Source organism: Dicentrarchus labrax, unplaced genomic scaffold, assembly GCF_905237075.1.
Source record: "Dicentrarchus labrax unplaced genomic scaffold, dlabrax2021, whole genome shotgun sequence".
NCBI lineage: Eukaryota > Metazoa > Chordata > Actinopteri > Moronidae > Dicentrarchus > Dicentrarchus labrax.
The window spans coordinates 4,907,083-4,929,887 of record NW_026136722.1 but is presented as its reverse complement, the minus strand read 5'-3'; the positions used below and the strand labels follow the sequence as shown (position 1 = coordinate 4,929,887).

At 41.9% G+C, this 22,805-nt stretch overlaps 2 protein-coding genes across 2 annotated transcripts in view; both read right to left on the bottom strand.

Annotated features, from left to right (window-relative positions):
• The window catches only part of prr36b (proline rich 36b), a 31,312-nt gene extending 25,014 nt beyond the window's left edge, over positions 1-6,298 (bottom strand). Inside the window, 1 exon segment of the mRNA XM_051387292.1 lies at positions 5,984-6,298. The gene's annotated coding sequence lies outside the window, so the exon portion shown is untranslated.
• A 5,721-nt stretch (positions 6,299-12,019) lies between these two features.
• On the bottom strand, positions 12,020-22,712 carry LOC127355959 (mucolipin-1). The gene is made up of 13 exons (XM_051387308.1): positions 22,488-22,712; positions 21,031-21,281; positions 20,110-20,271; positions 19,297-19,453; positions 18,681-18,762; positions 18,492-18,588; positions 18,153-18,252; positions 17,919-18,025; positions 17,583-17,732; positions 17,376-17,477; positions 17,090-17,212; positions 15,656-15,862; positions 12,020-15,000 (listed from the first exon to the last, which is right to left on the bottom strand). Exons 1-13 carry the CDS (start codon positions 22,528-22,530, stop codon positions 14,869-14,871), a joined length of 1,713 nt encoding a protein of 570 aa, XP_051243268.1. The 5' UTR covers positions 22,531-22,712; the 3' UTR covers positions 12,020-14,868.
• Between the last annotated feature and the right edge of the window lie 93 nt (positions 22,713-22,805).

Sequence of the window (22,805 nt, the reverse complement as noted above, 5' to 3'; positions counted from 1 at the left end):
CATGTGATCAGAAAGGCTGGCACTAATCCTAAAGACTCTTCGAAGCTCCGCACCAAGATTTTACAATGTCCTCGAGTGAAAACTCAACTGAAATGAAGGGATTACCAGACTATATAAACATACCCCGTTGTTAATCACAGGTCTCATTGTAATAAAACACAACAAATCAGCAAAAAGGCGAGTATTAATGCCGCAAATGTTAGAAAATACCAATGCCTGTCACAGTTTAGGGCTGTACATTGTGTGTGTTCACACCACCCCCCTCCTTCCTACAAACACCAAACAAGCTGATGCACACAACACACACATACAAACACTCAAACCCCGTCCTACCCATTGTGCGTCCAGGCTCGGAGAAACTCGGCCCCCTGGGGACAGGCAGATTAACACATGACAGAGCTTGTTAACCCTGGACAAAGAGAGATGCTAATCTTGTACAGTCGACAGTCCTCAAACAGTACACATACACAGCTACGGGGACATAGAGAGAGCGGGCGACAGAGAGAAGGCCAAGAAAGACAAGAACGAACGAGGGAGGCATATGCAGCAGTAACAGAGGCGTCAGTATGTCCCAGAAACAATACTGTGCGGAGGCAGGGCTAGAGGGTCCATCAGCCCCAAAACAATAAGGGCAGAGACAGAGCCCGACTACAAACAAGGCCCCAGCAGCGAGGGCCCTACTACAGCCTGGCTGAGCTCCACAGCCTGCAGGGATGACCAGCGGGGCAGCGCAGACCTCGACTGTGTGGATATTGATCGCACAGGAGGAAGTGGGGAGCCAGGCTAGCAGCTCCACAGATGGGAAGGACAGAGAAAGACAGACAGAGGAAGTGCATTAGTAAGACAGGTTCCTCTGATGCTGTTAGCTCTCTCCCCTGGGAGATAAGAGAGATAGTGGTGACATGGTTTTAGGACAATAAGAAAGGAGGGGGCAACCGCAGTGGGCAAGCAAGAAACAGTGAGACAGTGGGACAGATAGAGAGAGGCCCTGACCGAGCGGCAACAGAGAAACTAAGGCTAATTTGTAACTTGAAGAGCTGCTGGATCATCTCCATAATGGGCCGTCTGCCCACAAACAAGCTCCTCTCTGGGGGTAAATGAGATCAGGCCAGCCCAGGACCAGCTGGTGGCTTGGATCAATGATGCCAGATAGAGCAGATACAGAGAAGGAGGAAGAGGGCAGAACCGAGGCATCTGGACAGGATGGCAGAAACACACCCGAGAGGCTTCGTTGTTCTCTCGAGATTTTACACGGGGACACGGACACAAGGCACACAAAGTACAAGTGGAAAGACTGTGTCCGTAAGAGGATTATGTCCTCCTGTTTGAAGTGGAACAAGGCCGATCCAGATGGAATCTGATCCCTCGCAGGGCGGCAGACAGGTTGGAGGGTTGACCAGATCTCCACCTACTAACTACAGCTTTCTAAGAACAAACCACACAGCTGGCCTCAAAACACAACATCTGCCTACTAGCTGCCAGAAACTTTCACCACATCCACAACAACCATGAAGGCATACATTTAGCACTTCACAGAGAGTTGAGTATGCCTCATTATGACAGCATACAACTACAGTGAGACTGGGCAGAGCCAGATTTCAATGTCACCAGGAGAAATTGATATGACAGAGAAATAAATCGGCCCCTACAGCTGCCTATGGTAAAGGGAGTCTATCATTCTGTCAGCACCAGTGTCTGGCACAAATGCCTATCATTCCACACGTGGCTATGGTGAGGGCATGCCGGGATGCCTCTGACATAATTTTGACTACATCAGCCACTGGGCCAGAGAAGCAAATGTACAGCAAAGTCAATGTAAAGACTGACCCCGTGACACAAATATCTGTGAGCCACAGGTGGTAGAGCAGACCTAACGACTGACAGAGCAACCAAGGTTTTCGGCCCGATTTCTAACATCTCCAAGGCTGCATGACACCAAACAACCAGGCACCGCTAACAAATTGTGCCATGAAAAATTTGGTCTTGAAGCCTAGCAACAGGGCTGTGAACCATGTCCATTATCCATCCTCCCACCAGAGGAATTCAGAGCGTCCAAACACAGCAAATTACTGCAGCTGCTAGCAAATACAGCCTCAAAACCGCACCGCCAGTTGCCAACTGTATGCCCTGACAACTGTGACAACCAAAGCTGCTTGCTATCATGACTGGGAGCACAGACGACAGCAACGTTTACTTCTGCTTTATCTTCACTGATGTCCCTGTGGCAATTTCCTCAAGCCTTAATCGCCCAGAAAACAGAGGAGGAAATTCAGCCGCACATACAGTTTCTGCTGGTGTTTTGATAATCTCTGAACAAGAACCTATTGTGCTGTTGACGCCATGGAGTAAAACAGGGCTAAAGATGATGGTGGTCATTTTTAATGGCGACAAGAAGTGCAAGGGTCACGGGTTCACGCTGAAAAAAGCCTGATGACCAGAGGCACAGGGTTGCCCTTGTCACAACTGAGAAGTTCAGAGATGGGTGGGGGGTGATTTCATTCTGAATAACCCAACGACCCAACACCAGTCCTTAGGCTAAGGGCACACTGACACACAGGTCTATTAAAGGGACAATCATCTCCCCTCTCAGGATGGGTGGCGTGGGTCAAGAGCCTAGCTGGGGGCAAAAGAGGTTATTTGAATTTAAATTGCCCTAAAATACAAGAGTATGAAAGGCATTGTATGTGAGAATATTCTGTGACAATTTTGAGGTATGTTTTTGCACAGGATAACTGCAATAGAGACACATTATTATAGTGACTCTTATTCTTGTCATGAACAATTGCTTATTTTCATTATTTTTCAATCTGTCAACAATTTAAATAGATGAATAAATTAATTGTTTTGTCAAATATTTCTAAAAAGTTAAAGATGTCCATTGTCATTTCCCAGAATCCACAGTGACATACGCAAGTTGCATGTTTCATCTGAACAACCAAAATCCAAAGATATTCAGTTTTCTATCATATTTGACAAAAATAAGCATCAAATACTCACATTTAATAAGCTGGAACCAGTGAATGTAATTGGCAATTTGCTAAAAAATAATTAGTGAAACAATTAATTATCAAAATAGTTGCAGGTTAATTATTTCAGCTGTAGTTAAATCAATACATGACAATAAAATGAAAAACAAATAATGGAAAACACTAATCTTAAGGTACCAGAGCCCAAACCGATGTCTTAATACACAAATCAAAGATAAACAAGCATCCCTTTGCATTTGTGAACATGTAAGCAGATGTTTTAAGATATTAGATATTATAACTTACCACAGAACATCATTAATTACAATTTACTAATTAACTTATTATCAAGCATTATCAAAAGTACAACTATCTGATAGTTTGTCAAGCCACTAGGGGTGGGCGATATGGGCAAAAAATAATATCTCAATATTTTTTGGGATTTTGGCGATAACGATAATCAGTCGATATCCTTTAAAATGTGATTAGAATTGTCTGAGCTGGACTTGTGTCCACCAAACGCGTTTGCAGCGCTGAGAGAGCTCAAAAACTCATTTTCCGAGCGCCCAGCGGTGTTAAAAGTTGAACAGATTTCAACTTGAAGCACTCTGAGCGCTGCGCTAAAAAAAACGTCTCCGCTGACATCTTTTTACCGCTGAAGGCGCTTAGCGCTCTGAACGCTGAAGCACAGAGGACCCACGTCTCGGCACTAAATCATCTGACATACCGGTAGCTTCAGGGACTGGAGGTGTTTGCATTTTCTCTCTACCATCACAACGCGCTGCTAAACTGTTGCAAGGAGGATGCTAGCGAGAGGTCACGTGATCACGTCATGTGATCACGTAGGCCCACTAGTCGTGTGACTGAATCCTGCCATGCTGTAAGGAGCGCTGCTGCACCGTGTATTAATGGATGTGAGGAGTTTCCGCGGGCGTTTCATTGTTTTTGTCGAAGTAATTTAAATACTCGATAATGGAAATTTGCACATCGTCAAAACAACAATGACGATATTATCGCAAACGATATATATCGCCCACCTCTACAAGCCACTTATTGATTCATTTAATCCCAATTTCAGCATTACAAGCAACAGTTTTTAGTGTATGCCCCCTCTGTGTATGGAGTATTGTTTCAGACACTGGCAATGCGCTCTCATTCTTACCGCGATGGGCAGCTTACACGGTGAACACTGCCACCCTCGATTCTGGCTCATCCAACAGAGCGCAGATCCGCTAGTGACAGGAGACAAAGTGATATATCCTATTAAAAATACACTAACAACAACAGAGAAAAGATGTAACTATAGTCCACTCTGCAATAGAAAACATACTGTAACCCATTTTTATATCTATCAGTTTTTTCCATAGTTACAATAATCTGCTTTATTTATTCAAGTATAGTTTCTGAAAAATCCTCCAAACACAAAATGCCTCAGGCTGTAATCCACATCCTCCAACTAATAATCTTTTAAAGACCATCTTAAATAACTTCATAAAAACAGAGTGTGGTTTTTAATGGCAGCTAAATTGAATTTCATATGATTGCATTAGGCCGCCCGTCTATCCTCCATTTCCCTGCCTCATCCACCAACACTGTGAGTCAGCCATTCTCTCATCCATGCACAGGCAGAGGCAGGCGGGGGTGGTGGGGTGGGGTGGGGTGGGGGGTGGGGGGGTGGACTAGCTGATGGCTTAGCCCACCTCTGACTTAAGGGTCCTGGAGTGTCTCCAAGCCCCTGCATGGCTTAAAAGTGGTCATATTAGTCGCCCTGGGATGCCATTTACTCAAGATAACATCAATAGCTCATGGTCGATCGGCACACATTATTGACCCACCCGTGCCCACTGTGGTCACAAAAGATTGATACAATTTCTGTCACTGTCTGCGGTACCTCAGGGGAGGAGAACAGAGTTGCGGGCTAAGGATAAAGATTTCCAATCCTTGCATGTTTGCAGTTTATTAAATGCTCTTGGCCAGACTTTGGGAGTTGGCAGTGTTTTCTCCTCCCCATTGTTCTACAGAGGGGAGTGTAATCTGTCTTGTTGCACTCAGTCACCAGAAAGAGTCAGTGAAGGAGCAGCTACGGGGCCCTAACTCTCACAAACACAATAGCTGATCACTTTTGGGGGTGACATTAATCACCCCTGATTACATGCCAGCTCGAGTCTATGCAAAACCCTTCTCGGAGATATTTCGGCTTTGCACACTCCCTCCAATGTCTGAGGATATTATGGCGTTAACACGCCACAAATGCCCCGAAGTTATTCTGTTTAGTTGACGTGAAAACGGAGTGGGCATCTGCAAAAATGATTAGAGCTTAATTTGCCGGCTTTTTCCCCCCGTCCCTCGCTCCCTGAGGCGACAGAAACATTTCTCAGCACTCGCACACCACTTGGCCCATCACAGAACAATGGGCATCCGCGGTGGAGGATGGAGAAGGTGGCGAGAGAGAGAGAGAGAGAGAGAGAGAGAGAGAGAGAGAGAGAGAAGAGAGAGATAAGGAGAAAACAAGTTTTTAGGGTTGGAAAATGGTAGCAGATAAAATTGTGACACAACGAGGGCACACGGTTCTGTAAATGAACACAAAAAAGAGAGCATGAATTAAAACAATTTATCGGTTTTAGTGTTAAAAGCCTCACAGGTCTGCTGAGCACTTCCAGCTACCATGCAGCCTGCCACCGCCCCATCAACCCCTTCCAACAGGAACCACACTGAACGTGAAACACAAGCGACCCAAAGATGAGGTGACACCCAAACTGAACCTTTTACACGTTTTCAACTGCACATTTAACAGAAATATTCATTCACACAAAGAGCCACCGTAATTTCAGTCCGCGTAAAAAAAAAACAACAAGGAGGAAGCACACGGTGAAATACAACGGAGACTAACGGCTGTAACGGGCGGCCGACGTAACGTTCTTTATAACGAGTTCTTTTCGATGACCGTTAATTAGCCTGGCACTAGTTACAAACTGACGTTAGCATGCTAGCTAAAGCTACAACAATCTCGCCCTTACCAGTCAGTGCAGCGGCGAGGCTAGCGAAAATCCTTCCCAGCTACGCCCTGTGTTGGCCGCAACAAACAAAAAAAACCACCCCCGAGTGAGTCCTCGAGTCGGATTAAAAAAAAAAAAAAAAAGTGAGGAAGAGGATTTAAAACCGGGAAAGAGGGAAGAATATCGCGGGAGAGCGGAGGGGATCGAGCCGAGCCGACAGATGAGAAACTTCTGGGATCTCAGGCGCCGTTTCTCACAAGAGATGCGCGTTCCCCGAAAGGAAGAAAGGAGGAGAATGACGCTTCACTACACACACACTATACACACTATACACACACACACTATACACACACACACTATACACACACACACACACACACACACGATAGTAGACTGGTGAAAGGATGGATGGACAGGCGGAGGAGAGGACAGGGCTGTCGCTGCCTTCAGGTGCTGTCGGAAATGTCGGAACAATGAGATATAAAAGAGTCGTGATCATTTAGAGCAGGTACAACATGACATAAATGAGCCACCATGTACACAGGCAGGCAGGCAGTATATTTTTTTAAAGCAAGTAAAGGATAAACAGCCATGTAATTATTAGTTGACCCACAAAATGGGGCAGTAGTATTTACACATTGTCACTTAACTTCGCCTGCTTGCCTTCAGGCAGTAAGGATCATTATGAAATGAACATTAGCTACAGAAGAGGTGCAGATTTTGCATCAATACTGGCCCAAAGACTATATATCCTTACTCCATCCACTCATTAAAAAATTGAAACATCTTTGTCATGCCTTTTTTCCATCCTTGGAAAAAGAAACACTCGATATATTATGTGTATACCCAATGTTGACTGAAAGGTATGTGCGTATAGCTGCGTATACTCTGACCTACACCACTGCCTACAGGCAAAGTGGAGCCCCAAAAGCCTCAGGTTCTCTGTGCCACTTTTAACAGAGAAGAAACTAGCATTATAGTTAATTAATCAATTAGTCAACCCTCAGAAAAACAAGCAGACACGTTTTTTATTATTATTATGATTATTTGCCATTGGTATAGCTAGATGAAGAGAGTACTACCATTGTCATACTTGGAAGTTAAATCTCAAGCTAAATATGAAGCAAGAGCCCATAGCCTTAGTTAGCTTAGCCTAGCGTAATGACATGAATAAAGCAAAATCCACTTATCAGCATCTGTAAAGCTCACTAATATGCCTTTTCCACGGCAGCCATTTTGACTAGAATTCATTCAGTGTAGAAGAACCTCTCCAGTGAGCTAACATTTATAATATCAGCACCCTGACTTTTATTAGTATCACTGGTAAAGCTTGGGTTTACACAACTAATTCATGTCAAAATGCCTGCTGTATAAAAAAAGGTTTGTTAACATGTCGTATCTCTTTTGTCGAATCTGTACAATAACCAAGTGTAAAAACGACCGTTTAACGTTTGTATGGTGATTTTGTGCTGTATACTATTTCTTAGTTGCCAGCCAACCGCTGCAGGAAGTTACTGGTCCAGCCAAAACACAGACATATAATAAACACTTAACATTTCACAGACCAAACGATTAATGGAGAATATAGACAGCAAACATGGCAGACTTGGCCGACTCCGGAGACGTGGATAAAAACGGCTCAGTCTAAGATAACAAAAACAACAATTCTTATTTTCTGGCGATTATATACAAATGAAAACATATCTATGATTATTATATTCCATTTCTGCCAATAGATCCTCCTAAATGTTACACACTGGACCTTTAAAGCACAATATCCAGTGAAATATTAAGGGAGAGAACAGTTAATCGGGGATCCATAGCAGATTAATTCCAGTCATGCCCACAAGTACTGGCATCCCTAAATGGACTGCAGCAATTATTAAATAATGCTCAGTTACACCTATTTGACCGAAGAATTAGAAATGTCTTTGTATGGAGTCAGGATCCACCTGGCCAGGCTGCTCAGTGTGACAGTGTTTTGAAAAACAAACTAAAAACAAATATCAACTGAGTAGCAACCATTCAAATAGGCAAATACTGCTATAATTTACATAATGCTAATTAGGTCTGCTTAGGGGAAAGAAAATCAACAGAGAGCGGAATGGTTGTTTGGTTTGTAATGTCTGGTGTGGTGGAGATGCCTGGCACCTCCTTACACCACATGAAAAGAAAACATTTGATTATTGAGTATTTTTATTTGGTCACTGCCTTACATTGTACAGATGGCACAGAATAACTCCCCTTACTGTAAATGACACTACGGCTAACAAAGTAAATTTGTTTTTATTTCACAGTTAATAAAACAGTCTTTTACAACTTCCAACCTCAGAAATAGGAGGTTACTATGAGTCCTTGAAGGCAGCATTCACCACGACAGCGCGCCATGCTGAAATTGAAAGGGGTGAATAGCGAATAGCAGGGGGACTCTGCTTTTTCTAAGCACAGCCAATCACCTCCCAGGCTGGGGGATTATTCAAATTAAGGATGATGTCACCTCTTGCAAGTCACCCTACTCTCTTGCCCGAGTTCCTCCCGGTTGTCTGTTGCCCTCCCTCTTAGGCCCCTGCACCCCCTTTTCTCTCCTCTTCAAACCCTTTTCTTCCTTTTTCCATGCCCGACTGCACACACACACACACACACACACACACACACACACACACACACACACACTTTAACGGTGCATTACTGCTGTCCTACATGCATCAAGTTGCCGGCATTGTCTGCCTTCACTGTGACTGTTGCATTGAGAATTTTAAATCTCTCAGCACATTTCAGACCTGTTGATTGTAAAATTGTAGTTAAGATTATTTTAATGGATTCTGCCTGTAACAAATTAATCCCAGACAAGTTAATTCCAAATTAGGATGTACATAATATTGCACATTTTATATCTTTCTTTATCTTAAAATTCACATTTCCTGCAAGCGACAGTCCTTTTAAAGATGGCCATGAGTGGATGCAGCTGAACATGTGCACCTGCCTGCGAGTGCTCATGCTGCAGTGAACAGAGCTGGAATTGGAAGAAAAGAATCGAAAAGGGTGAAGTCACCAGCAAGAAACGAAGACAGCTTGGAGCAGCAGATATAGTGTGCCTTCCTTTTGGTTAAGTTGCGTGTTTTCTCTCAGTCACAATCAGACATCGGAGGGCGTTGTTTCATGGCTTACAAGCTTTTGTTTCTGTGTGCCATGCTGCTCACCAAAACAGGGCTTTTCATCAGAGACAGTCTGGGTGGGCATGCCGCCTGTCTGCCTGTCTGTCTGTCTGCTGCGCTGCTGCTCAGCTCCCGGCAGCCACCCGCCCCTGTCTACATGAGCCAGGCTTTTGTGTACTGCTGTTCTGGATGGGTTTCTTTTCATGTTGAGCCCGTGGTGCACTCTTCTCTTTCCAAGTCTCGGAGAGGGAGATTTGGCCCTAGAGATGCTTGTTTGAGCTCATAGTGGAAATAAATGGCACAAAAGTCTAAACCGTACACTACACGTGTGCCTCACTGCATAAAAAAACATGTTATCTCTTGATCTCACTTTATCTTTCTCTGTCAGATTTCCAGAGCAAGTTTTGTTTGTGTTTCTCTGAAGAGGATCAACCCACTAGCTTGCAGGGTTGCACCTCCCATCACTTATTGCTCAGAGTTATGTTCTGTTCAACAATACCACTTGTCTTGCTGTTGAATCATAACTGAAGGTCAAGTCATACCCACAGAAATATTTGCAACATTAATCCATTTATTCAAATAGTTGCTCAGACTGAATGTTGCTGAAAATGGCTTCCACATACTGTGGCTGTGTGTGGAAATCATTGTGTGAACATGTGATTAAACAGTGTGCATGCAGGTGTGTGTGCAAGCATATGAAAGACATGGAAGGAGACCAGGAAGAGGGTGGGGACTCCGGCGGGGGTTCGATGCCTGCCGGCCTGATACTGATGGACGTATTGGCATGGTCAACCCGGCGCAACAAAGAGAGGAAGGTGTTTTTTTTTTTCACACAGGCAGTAGTGTGCGGCAGCGGAGACAGGAAGGGGCAGGGCTGTGTACCCCGCTGCACAGTTCCCGTGTTATTTATCTCATTGTTTTTTCCCCCCGGCCCACGGTCCAGCTGGGGCAGCCGTAGCACAAAAGGGCTGGCGCTCGGTCAAGCCCCAAAAAAACCTGGCCTCCAGTCAGGGGTCTGCTACCTTTGACAAACTCTTACACAACACATTAGTTGTTTAAACAGATACAGGCTTGCTCTTGTTATGTTTCGTGTACAGTCAGATTGCACAGAGGTCTGTATCTCGTGCTAGTCAGCCAAGCCACACAAGAAAGCAGCCGGCACTGAGAGACACACCCATCACATCAGACACAGTCGCCATCTTTTCATAGAGATATTCACAAATTAAACCCCTTTCAACACAGGTGGCTTCCAAATGCACAAGAGTTATTACCCTGCATAACATGTCACACTCTAATAACACTAATATTATTACCTTACAAATGGGTGTGTGTGTCAGTGAATACCAGGCAGATACAGGTTAGCACAGGCGGGCGCAGCTGCTGCATGGACTCCCTGAAGAGCACAACATGCCAGCACAGCATATCATTAACATGCAAGATGCTACCACACTCACTGACGGGCAACACGTGAAGAAGAACGTTGCATGGACAACAAAGAAGAGCCTGAGTGAACCTCTTTAATGGATTGTTATCATATATCATCTACGTTCTGCAGTGTGTGGGCCAGGCATTGTATGCTATGATGATGAGCTTAATGCAAATGCACACGAAGAACCACAGGATTCAGATTCATGCTGGTTTTTATTCTCTTTAATAAATCATTTAATCAAGGATGCATCTCTGAGTTCCCATGTGAACGTGGCTGCAAGCGTCTGACCTACTGTATGTTTTCTCTGTCCGACTGTTTAATCAGCTTTACCCTGAAACCTGATAATGTTCAGAGGAGGCTGGCCAGTTCCTGTCAGTCTCATTCTAAGTGCTTAGTCTCAGGCCTGGTAGCATCCTTGAGTAAATAATGCATGCAGATACTAAGGATATTGGACAGCCATACCACTTCACCGCACTAAGAGGAGTGAGTGTGCACATAGCTGCCTTGATCTTTGCCTGTCCCGTAGGCTTTCTCATTTTTGTGTCCATTTGCATCTTCAGTGCATTTTCTTTGGCTGACTCTACATCCATTTACCTTGTGTTGAGATGTAGTTTGTGATAATGGCAGACTTGAACATTAAGTACTTTACTTTACTCTCAGCACTTTTTACCTTTAAGGAAGGCAACAAACCACTTATTTCTTCCTTAAAGTACCTATGTTTCAGCCTCCCGTTATTTCTTTATTGCTACTGGATTGTATTGGTTGGTTGGTGGCTGCAGAAAGAGCCTGCTCTCTCCCTCTAGTGGTGTCAGACAGCCACAACACACTTAGGTCTCAGCTTCATGCAATTATAGCTTTGTGTTTTATCTCATTTTTAAAAATATATTTCTATCTTATATATACCTATGTATAGAGTACAATTTGACAGGCCCTATATATTACAACTCATTATAAATGTATATACAGTCAGTAACTCCCACATCCCACGTTTTTCAGTCTTTCTGGCACTACACTATGGAATTGCAGTTATTTCTTAATTCTCATTTTCATATTAAAAGTATTATTAGGTTCATTCTTATATGATTATAGAATGATTTAGCATAAATCAGACTGAAATATTTCTGCAACTATTAGATGGATTGCTATGACATTTTGTACAGACATTGATGGTCCTCAGAGGATGAAGCCTACTGACTTTGGTATCCCTTGACTTTCCTCTAGCGCCACCAGCAGGTCAGAGTGTGACAATGAAATGTCTCAACATGTATTGGCACAAATCTGTACATTTACATTCATTGTGCCCAGATGACATATCTTTGGTCACCCCCTGAATACGATGCTTATCTCAATAACACTGTGACTTGCTATTGTATTGATAATATTGCAGATTATTGAACACTGCATCAGGAAAACTTGACCAACATGGGACAGAAAACATATAAAACACTAATTATCTCAACAATATTGACACACTTTCTTTGAGTCTTTGCAGTTTATTATGCAGACATTTACTTTCATTTAGGCGGCATCTTCACAGAAAAGATTCAATACAAATGAGGTTAAAAACCTGTAAAGTTCCTCCTATACAGACACTGAGAAACTCCATTTTAGCCATTACTTGCTTCTTCTCAGAATGAGGTAAAATAATTAAGACAGCATGCAAAATATAAGGAAACAAATGTAAAGAGCAATAACACTGTTACCATTAAATCAAAGTGGTATTAAATAACCTTCCCATAAGTGTCAGGAGAACACTAACAGATGCATTACATACACAGTGCTTTGCTCCATTGTGCTATATGGCTCCCATGTGACACATTTAAATAAATTGAAACTGTACATACAGTAAGTCTTCATTAAGTGCAAATCAGTAAGTGTAAAAAAACATTCATTAAAGAAAACACATGTGGTTGTGACCGTAAACAATATTGATTAATTTAAGTTAGCATGTCAGTGAGCAATAAAAAAAAGTACCCTTTAATCTTGATACATATTTTGTGCAGTGAACATTCTCTTCCATTAAACAGTGACCTTCAAATGCCTCCACGCAGCATAATGGAATGACATTACCACTTCAGTAAGTTTCTATAGCAATAGTGATATTCCAAATGTAAATTTTTCTTTACAAAGAGTAATTTAAGAAGTGCTGGTTTGTAGAGATCCCCTAGCTTGTTCACAGATAAAAAAAAAAAAAAAAAGAGCCATTTCCCTTTGAAACATGGTTTCAATGTCAGTGCACTGACAGTGTCTGAGTCTGACACGTTATATAAAATACAGACACAACTCTCTAAGCTGCCTACATACTACCTTACAGTACAAAGCCAAAACACAGTAACTACATGTTTAATCAAAATTGACTTAAGACCGGCATCTGACTTTTTGACATCTTACCATAAAAATGATTACATCCTAGAAATGCGTAATTTTCTGTGAGGAAAAAAAACAGGATGGAAAATCCACAAAAACTACAAACAAAGTGATAAAAACCAAACTGCAGGGACAGCTAGTTAAGGCTAGCTGGTGAGATAGCTATAGATAACAGCTATTTACCCACGTTTTCCTGTTTCCTGGAATTGAAAAATTAATTTTGATATTCCCAACATCTTTGGAAACGCTAGCTTGTCCTTTGTTGTTGTTGTTGTTGCTGATGTATTTACCACAGGCCACACTGGTCCTTCAACTTTAGTGATTGCTTGTGGTCCCGGCCCTTTTCACTGCAGCGACAGGTATTGTTAAAATTGTACCAGTGACTTAAAAAAAGCCCTCTCTAGTCTCCTGGATTCAGTTGCACCTCTTTTACCAAAACAAGAAAGTCAAAGAGGTTCTCTTAAGCGAGCCAGCAGGAGATTGAAACCCAAAAGTAAAAAAAAACTGGACCTTTTCTTCTTGTCGTTGAGTTACACACATATTCTGAGTAATTATCTACCTTCCATGCTTTTCAAAAATAAAAGAAAGAGTTGTGTCTCGGCCAAAATAGTTAATGTTTTTGAACTTTTTCAATCTGCTTTCAGGGCTGGTCACTCAAGTTTTAAATGATCCTCCATCTCTGGCTTGGCTCTCCTGTGGTTAAAGTCTGACCTATCTGACAGAACACAGTGTATTTCTTATAACAATACTACAACAACATTTTCTGGTGTGAAATAAGGAGTACCTCAGAGTTCTGTTGTGGGCCCTCTGCTTTTCTTACTTCATATTTCACCTCTTGGCCAAATTTGTCCACTGCTATTGCAGCTTGATACTCAGCTGCCTGTGCATGTCCAAGCAGATGAGTTCGATCCTATCTTCTCTTTTGATCAGGATGTTTAAAAATCACCAAGACTGCTTTTTTTTTTTTACACCCATGCAACATTGCAAAAATTCTGTCTGTTTCGTCAAGATTTAATTATTGCAATGTTTCTTTGTCAAACCTTTTTTGCAGCCTTGCAGGGAGCACTTTAAATCAAAAGTAAAAAGGCTCTGCCTCGCAGTGCATTAGCCTGCGCAGTCACCTGGGTCTTTACGGCAGAAACAGTTCATGCATATTGATGACTAATTGGTTGGCTGCAGGCCTCGTCCTTCCTCATGGAGCCATCATCTCTCTCAGAGGAGAACATGAACCAAGGGGAGGAGTGGAGAATGAAAACAGGAGTGGAGAAACAGCCTTGACTGAAAAGCTAATGTATACATACAGTAGGTAATGATCTTTTTTTTTTAAGCTTGCCTAGCTGTCTCCTGTGTCTTTTCTACCTGATATGATGATTCATACATATTTACATAATCAAGAGGCACAAAATCACCTAGGTAGCCGCGTGGACGATAAAATGATAATAAAACCCTGTACATAGAGGATCATTCAAGTGAAAATTTGAATCTATTATACATAGTGGACCCGGTGTCCAGTCTACAACAACGAATATGTTTCCTGGCATTATGCGTCTTGTCATCAAAGCCCTAACAAACTGACATTTCAGAAAGAGACAATAAATTATTCATACAGTACAAAAGCCGAAGCAGGTAATTGGGCTTGTGACTGTGGAGTGCATTCTACCGTTCCAGCACAAATTTAAATGCAAAATTCAAACACAGGCTACAGAGGACAACGTGGTCCAAGGTCAGTCTGTTCACTCTCGAGGCATTTATCGCCCCTGCTGGGTATCTGGAAAAAGGAGTGCAATTGCAGCCGGCTTTCACTGGAGTGGAAATATCGTGCTTTAAAGAGAGAAAAAAAAATCAAGACTCCCTTACCCTTTCACACAGAGACACACTCACACACTGACACAGCTTACTCCCTGTGTGCATCCTCTTCTTCCTCCCCCTCTTCCACCTCCTCTTCCTCTTCCTCCTCAGTCACAGCAGCAGAGGAAGGAGCATGACGTCCCTTCAGGCCCACGGAACTTGCCAGAGCTGGGCGTATCCATGCACTGTGCAATGAAGGCGTGCAGATCAGTGACACGTAACTGCTCCTGTGTTTGGGCCTGTGGGAAGACAATGTAAAGCTGAAAATATTCGACATGCTCATCTCACCGCCGAATCACAGTCATGTTTCTGTATTGAGTTTGTGTGTGACCATACATGCTCTTGGAGGGAAATTACAAAAGACAGAATTTGATGACGAGCGCTACATGTCACATAAAATGTCGAAGTCAAAGCCCTTGGCCATTGTGTGGATTTGAGTTTGACAAAATGAAACTACATGCATGAATAGCCTGCCTTTGTCCTGGCACTGCTTTTCTAAATCTAATATATTGTAATTGGACTTGACTTCATTTTTGTAAATTAAATCATCTTTTGATATTCTAAAAGGACCCTTGCACTGCTCCTAATGGCACTTGGAGGCTTTTTTTTAAACTCTCCAATGCTTCACCTAAAGCTATTTTTCCATAGGTTGTCATTCTTGTCTTTCTAATGTTCAGAACAAAAGCACTGTTTACTTTTTAACCAGACTTAGAGTCTACTGCCATGCAAGCGGCAAAGCAAAGTGGAGCTTTGAGCTAAATGCTAACATCAGCATTCTAACATGCTTACAATGACAATGCTAACATGCTGATTCTGTATGTATGGAAGTCATTAGTACAGCTGATATTTATTATAAAGCTAAGGATTGGAAAAAAGTAACTGATGAAACCATACCATAATGGAGTCGTAGGCTCCGGTGATGAGTGCGATGAAGAGGGACAGAACCATGTAGATGAAGAGGGAGATAAAGGTGTAAAGGTACACCTGGCTGAAGATCCACACCAGTGTGCCACTTTTCTCCATCTCAGCAAACGTTACAAACATGTCGTCTCCATTGATCAGAGAGAACAGGCACTCTGAGACCGTGGACAGGGAGCGAAACTGTATACACGGAGTGCATAAAAATAACAACAAAACACACATTAGTGAAATCAAGGCACAAGATATTAATGCAGCATTTAAATGAGGCAATGACACTGAGGTGAGAACATTTTTCCACAAGCTAGAAGAACAGTTTGACATTTTGGGAAATACCCTTATTGGTTCCAGGTAGAATTAAGATGCACCTCTAGTGCAAGGTTATATATACATATAAGACTTCTACTTCTGTTTTTGGTTGTTCCTCATGTGGCCCACAGTGCCAATAGAGTTGATAGCTGGAGAGGAGGCTAGATCTCCTGTTTGTTGGTTTTGTGTACAAGCTCTAACTGCCCCAGTTAAGTGTAACTCTCTGTTATAATAAAGGGCCAGGTTGGCAGTAGCAGAGACTGACTCACCAGTCATTTAGACAACTATGGTAATCGACTACCCAGAGTTGCTACCATATGAAGTCTAGCCGGTTGGGTAAGCTTACTTTAAGACTAGAAATGAGGAAACAGCTAGCCAACCTCGTCCAAAAAGAAAGCAAATAAAAGTATTTCTCAAAATGTTCAACTATTCCTTTCAAAGGGGCGCTCCCATCGATTTTACAAGTTAAGTTCAGTTCACAACCACTCAGCCTGTAAAAAACAGATGTATAATGTCTTTGTTGCTGTTTCTAAGATTTAGAAAATAACACTGGTGATGTTATAAGAAAATTTTAACATGGTCTCTACTAGAGACTAAAAGTCAGGATTTCTAGGCCTCTGCTGCTTTAATTTTGACTCATTTTGACTCACAAGAGACACATTAAATGTCTTTTCTGAGTCACCCAACTTTCTGGAAATGGAATAACACAAAGCCACAGTACCCCTTTAATTTGCTGCAAGGCTTTAAACTGCATGGTTCTTTATGAAATTGAACCTTTACAAAAATTTTATAGTGGTGTGTATTTGTTTAATTTTTGCATATTTGAAATATTTTGAAGCTGCTATTTGTAAGATTGCCCTCTTTCTACCAGAACACAGTACACCAACATTGCAAGCAAAAACAATATATCCACACAGTGTTGTCATGATTCATATTTAATAGATGTTAATTTTCTTTTTTCATCAATTATACATAGCTACAAAGATAATATGCTGGAGGGCATTTTATGATAATTAGGCTGTTCTGACATGTACTTGTGGTCTGAATGACTCATGCCAGCTCATTCCTGGTTAGAGACACTGCAGTGTGTGCATACAGTACCTTAGTATGATAGGGCCCGAGCACAATCCAGCCACAGAAGCAATATCCCATATAAATGGCAGCTGCACAGCAGCAGAAGCGGATGACGTTCGGAAAAGCAGCTCTTAGAGTCACAATCAAGATCTGTGAGATAAAGAAAGAGGAAGGGAATGAGCTAAATATATTTATTGAAGAGTAGGGATCCAGACACACAAGACAAAGAGGAAGACATGACCTTTACATGATATTTATTTGTGTGTGTGTGTGTGTGTGTGTGTGTGTTGTGTGTGTGCGCATGTGTCCTTACATTGTATTTCTGAAAGAAGCTGAGGTAGCGGATGACTCCCACCCACACCAGCAGTGTAGAGGTTCCCAGCAGGATCCCGCACATGTCATAGGATGACAAATTCTGCATCACAGCAGTGACGTCATCAATTACCACAAACTGAGAACTGTACGGCAAAGCTGTTTACACTTTAGCTGGAGATGATACTTTTTCCAAGTGTCTTTTTACCTTTGACTCAATCCCAATTTTGATGAAGCTGCCAATGATGGTGAACATGTCGCTGACAATGAGCAGAATATACCAACCGTTGATGAACTCCATTCGGTCTCCCCAACTCACACCGCGGCCGAGTTTGTGTTTGAAAAACTGCACATACTCCTGTTTAGAGAGATGGAACATGATCATATATCACTATAACGCCACATAGCACCTTCATTTCTGTGTATTTAAACCAACAGAATATACTATGCATAGTCTGACTGAATTCAGAAAGGAGAGTACTGTCACCAAGTAAAACAGCATTTTCACAACATAAATACAGAAATGTTTGGTCTGCTGTCTTACGTGCTGCAGTAGGATGCCTCTGAGGATAGAGCGCCCACACAGCACCAGGGACAGCAGACAGACGATCGCCACCAGCACATCCAAGAACTCCCGTGCATAGCTCTCCGCTGACACAAGAGGAGCCAGGTGAGAGGGATCAAAGGCAGGCAGAAAATGACAGATATAACAGTTGATATTAAGAGTCAGATGAATGAGTATCTGTCTATTGCAGCTCATCCGCCACCAGTTACTCACCATGTCCAGACACATTGGGGTCTTTACACTCTTTTATGGAGGCCTGGTTTTGCAAATTGATCTTAACTTTGCCACTGTGCGCCTTGTTATCCATGACGATCTGATAGTAAAAGGAACCAGAGTAAATATACAATCTCTGGGTATGGAAATGTTGACACAACTCCGTCAGTTTATCTCAACTCTTATCTGAATGTTTTGCTCATTTTAACATACAACTTGGAAAAACTGCAAATTCGCAGTTGTGATTAAGTGTGGCTGAATTGAGGACAGATTTCTATCTGTACTGCACTGTGATGCAGCAGATTCATTTAAATAGGAATAATAGAAGAGACAGCTCACAGTGATAGCAAAGGTGTAGCAGTCAGGGATTTCATTGTTTATAATGGTCTGAATGTTGATCGCCTTCAGCTGGAAGTCAACTGTTACATTGATGAGCCTGGAGACACAGATAATTCAATGTGAATAGAAAAAGAACACTTTTTTAAAATTTCTAATGTTAAAAAAAAACAAAACACAATATCATCTGACTTATGAAACTCGAGAGTGAAATTCTTGTAGTCACTGTTTCCTGGAGCAGAACTGTAAGTCGGTGGATTCAGTCCAATGCAATCTGAAAATAAATCAGAAAATAGCCTTAGAGGAACCAAGAAAATCACATGGGGAAGTTTAAAACCATACAAAAGCATCTTTTTCCACATCACGTGAAGTGTAGACTTCAACTACGCTTCCTCAAAGCATCTTAATGCAGACTTGTCCCCTTGGAGATCTTTATTTGTATATTTTTTTTTTTACATTTGTCGTGCATTGCCAAAAGTCTTCTCTGCCAAATCAGCAGGTGTATGCAAATAATTAATTTCCCAAGGCAGAGATATAGTGTGCTGCTACTAAAGTGTATGGAAAAAAAAGCTTTAGTGTTGTGTTTTTTGGTGATAGGAACTATTTCCAGCCTTTGTAAGTAGGGCACAGTTGCAGGGCACCTCTTGACATTATGTGGAGTATGTGGAGCAGCAACACAATGACTCACTGACACAGTCATTTCCTTAAGGGCCAAGAAAACACTGGCACTAAATGAATAATGTTGATTAGCCAGGCACTAATTTACTAAATGCAAGAAAAAAATCTAAAAGATAAAAGGTCATCCTACCAGCAACAATATGGGGATCAATGTCAAAGGTGTCGTTGACGGGGTCGATGGTGCCCTTCCTGTAGTACCTCTGGCAGAGGGAGAGCGCACTTCCGTTTACACCGACGCCCAACACATACGCATACCGCCCCAGTGAGATCTGAGGTAGAGCCATGTACTGAAAGTGGAGAAGTGGAGGCATACTGAAAATACCGAACAACAGTGTCACATCTTCTCTGCAAGGTGAAAAAACCATTAACATGTAAACCACGTGAGACCGAAACTCTTATCAGGACCAAATGCTACCGTTTGAAAGAGTCAGTTCACCCAAATCACAAAATGAAAACATGTCTTTGTTCCTCACCCCTAGTAATATCTAGCCCTGCAAAACTTTTTATCTCACACCAGTACGATGGAGATTAATTTATTTTGTGGTGCTCTCAGCATTGCAAAATTACATTCAAACAAATTGCAACCCACTTCAAGTTCGAGTTTTAATTGGTTATGAAACAGTCTAAATTGAATACTGATGCATTTCTATGACTTACATAAACAAACAAAACCATCAGTGAGAAGATTATATACTTATTCTTCATACCTGCCACTGAGTCAGATTCCCCTTGAAATCAATGAAATGAGGCGGTAGAAACACTACGGCTTTTGTCCACAGGGGCCGCCAGAAAGTTCATGTTGCTGCTTTAACAGAATGACACATCTAGCCTCGGCTGTACTTTGTGTTTTGAGGCTTATTATACCAATAACAATAAAATATGTTTTTCTGTAATTTGGGTGAACCAACCCTTTAAGCATCTCCTGTAGTTGTTATTGGGCTACCTGCTCTATGGCGAAGTAGATGTGGCTGTACAGTTCCTTCTGAGTGTGGACGGCCTGAGGAGCGTTGTCCTGATAACCCTTCAGGAAAAGGTGTTTGAATGCAGCTGTGTTTTCCTCTTTAAATGTCACCACCATCTGGTTGCTCAGTCCAAACAGCACCAACTGAGAGGCAGAGGCAGAGGCAGAGGCAGAGGCAACAAATGAGCTTCAACAGAAAATTGCAGAATAAGAAGTTATGACTTAATTAGCACAGAATAAAAATAAAAATAGGCTAGGATGTAACGCTCAGGACAAGTACCCCCTTAAAGTATAATTTGCAGCTAGCAAAATAAGCATTAACTAAACAATGGCTGGAATCACCAAGAAAAGGCAAATGGACGGCAATTATACAGGAAATGTATGATATGGAGAAATTGACCTTTTCTCTAAGACTTTGTACTGATACATTTTGCATTACATAGGAATATATGGATATTACATAGAAAGAAAGGAAACACTAGATACTTTATAACTTTATGAATGTGGTCTCTCAGTAATATCACATTTATAATTCTTTCCTAATTTCTTTCTGTGATTTATTTGCTCAGTGGTCTGTGTGTATTTGCGAATCATTTTAATTCCCTTTGAGGACTAGATGGATTGGAGGTGATCCTTACTTGATGCCTTGTTGGTGTTATCTTTGTATGCCTCTCTTTATTCCTGGGACTAATAGGAAAGTAACCCTTAGCACAAAGCTAACGACTATGAACACTTGAGCTATACTGTAAACTCTAAAGTCTGTTCAGTCCTTCTGTGCATTTGTGTTCCACTAAAACAAAAATAAAGGTATTAAAAACAAACAGACTGTTCTCAGACACCAGCATCCATCATGTCTTTAAGTAATTTTGTACTTTGCGTCAAATAGTATGAAGCTTTAACCACCTGCACAGTCACAATGATGATTTTGAGCAGCTGCAGGCCCAGTTTAAAAGGCTTGCGGCCCTTGGCGTGATACTTGTCACAAGGGCTCATGAAAAAGTACTTGAGCTTCCTCCTCAGAGCCTCCTCCTCCTCCTCTTCCTCCTGCTTTTGGTTGGGCTCGGAGCCCACCAGAGTGGTGGGACGGGGGCTGCCAGCCCTGAGAAGATCCCGGGACCCATAGCTGGCCACGGAGGAGAGGAGCTTGTCCTTCTCTGGAAAATACAAAGAAAGAAAGAAATGTTTATAGTGACAGGAAAGGCAGGGAGGAAAGAGGGGACGACATGCAGCAAAGGGCCCAGGTCAGATTTGAACCCAACAACAACTGATTGAACACATTTTTTGGTTGGGAGAAAATTAATCTGCAGCTATTTTGATAAATGATTAATCATTTTAAGTCATTTTTTAAGTAAAAATGTCAAACATTTCCAACTTCTCCTCATCTTACATTACAGTAGATTATCTGTGGGCGTTTTGGACTGTTGGCCAGACAAAAGAAAACATGATGACGTCACCCTGGGCTCTAGGGTGGGCAGTTTTTTACTGTTTTGAGATGTTTTATAGACCAAACAGTTCAGAGAAAATAATCTGCCTCCTACATGCTTGTGTTGCAAAATATTTAACGTTTTCAAGCCCGATCTGCAGGCTTGTGGAGTAACAGCTTAGATGTAAATGAGTTATGTCAGGATACACGAAAAACTGTAATTCATTGCAGTTAATGAAATAAATTGTAATCAGAATACATTTAGTAAAAAATAGGATTATTAGCAGGATTACAATTATACCAGTTTTCTTTAAAAAAAAAAAAAAATACAATCAGCAGAGGACACATTTTTAATTTTGCTAAAAATCTTGGTTTCCACTTTATTTTTCGGAGGTTTCTGTCGTCTTATTACACATACATATACACATTATTTATTTTATCTTGTCTTTATTTACAAACTTGTTATTGAGCTACTCCCAAAGTAATCAAGTTACACTACTCTAATATTGTGATACTTGGACTAGGTTACTGACTGTTTAAACAGGTCGACTGTATGGGATTACATTTTTAAAGTAACCCTCCCAACCCTGCCAATCTGAAGACAAACTGAAGTTAAATCAATATAGTGCCCCTTTAAGCTCTGATTCACCTGTACATGGGAATCATTCATTGTCATGAGCCTGAGGATAACCGGTTCAACTGGGACCTGCTTAACAAGTAAAAATAGGATGCAGCAGGCCAGTCTAACATTGATGATCAGTACTGAGCACTTCCTTTAGTCACACCCGATGTAAATCACATCAACGTCGCCTCATAAAAACAAACAGCTGTATGCATGTATACATGTAGAGAAATAAACACACACAGACACACACACAGGTCCACTGTCGCCATGGAGCCAGAGACACACACAGGAATGAATGGTGAACAGACAAACCTGTGGCGCTGTCTTGGATGCAGGTGTAACTTGAAGATGCCATGGAGAAGCTCACACGATCACGCGGGGGCAGATGGGAGACATTATCGGCACAGAGAGCGAGCGGTGACTGGCTTCATGTTGGATTACTTCATCACACATAAGGGATGCTCGGTGTCGCAGTGTATGGATGATGACACATAGGTAAACACATCCCAGCTTCCTGGAAAGCATGTGACTCCATCACGTGACTCACGAGCATGAGCTGTACCGTGAAGCGCCCTTCATCTTCATCCTGTCAAATCTGCAGCCAGTGTTAGACTGTGCCTGGACACCGTT

Bases quoted from the DNA above. Each gene is read 5' to 3' on its own strand.
- LOC127355959 (XM_051387308.1), bottom strand. From the start codon at position 22,530: ATGGCATCTTCAAGTTACACCTGCATCCAAGACAGCGCCACAG. The intron at 20,272-21,030 runs GTGGTTAAAGCT...TCTGCCTCTCAG, and splicing joins TCATCATTGTGACTGTGCAG to TTGGTGCTGTTTGGACTGAG. The intron at 15,001-15,655 runs GTATGGTTTCAT...GTCTTCCCACAG, and splicing joins GAGCCTACGACTCCATTATG to GCCCAAACACAGGAGCAGTT.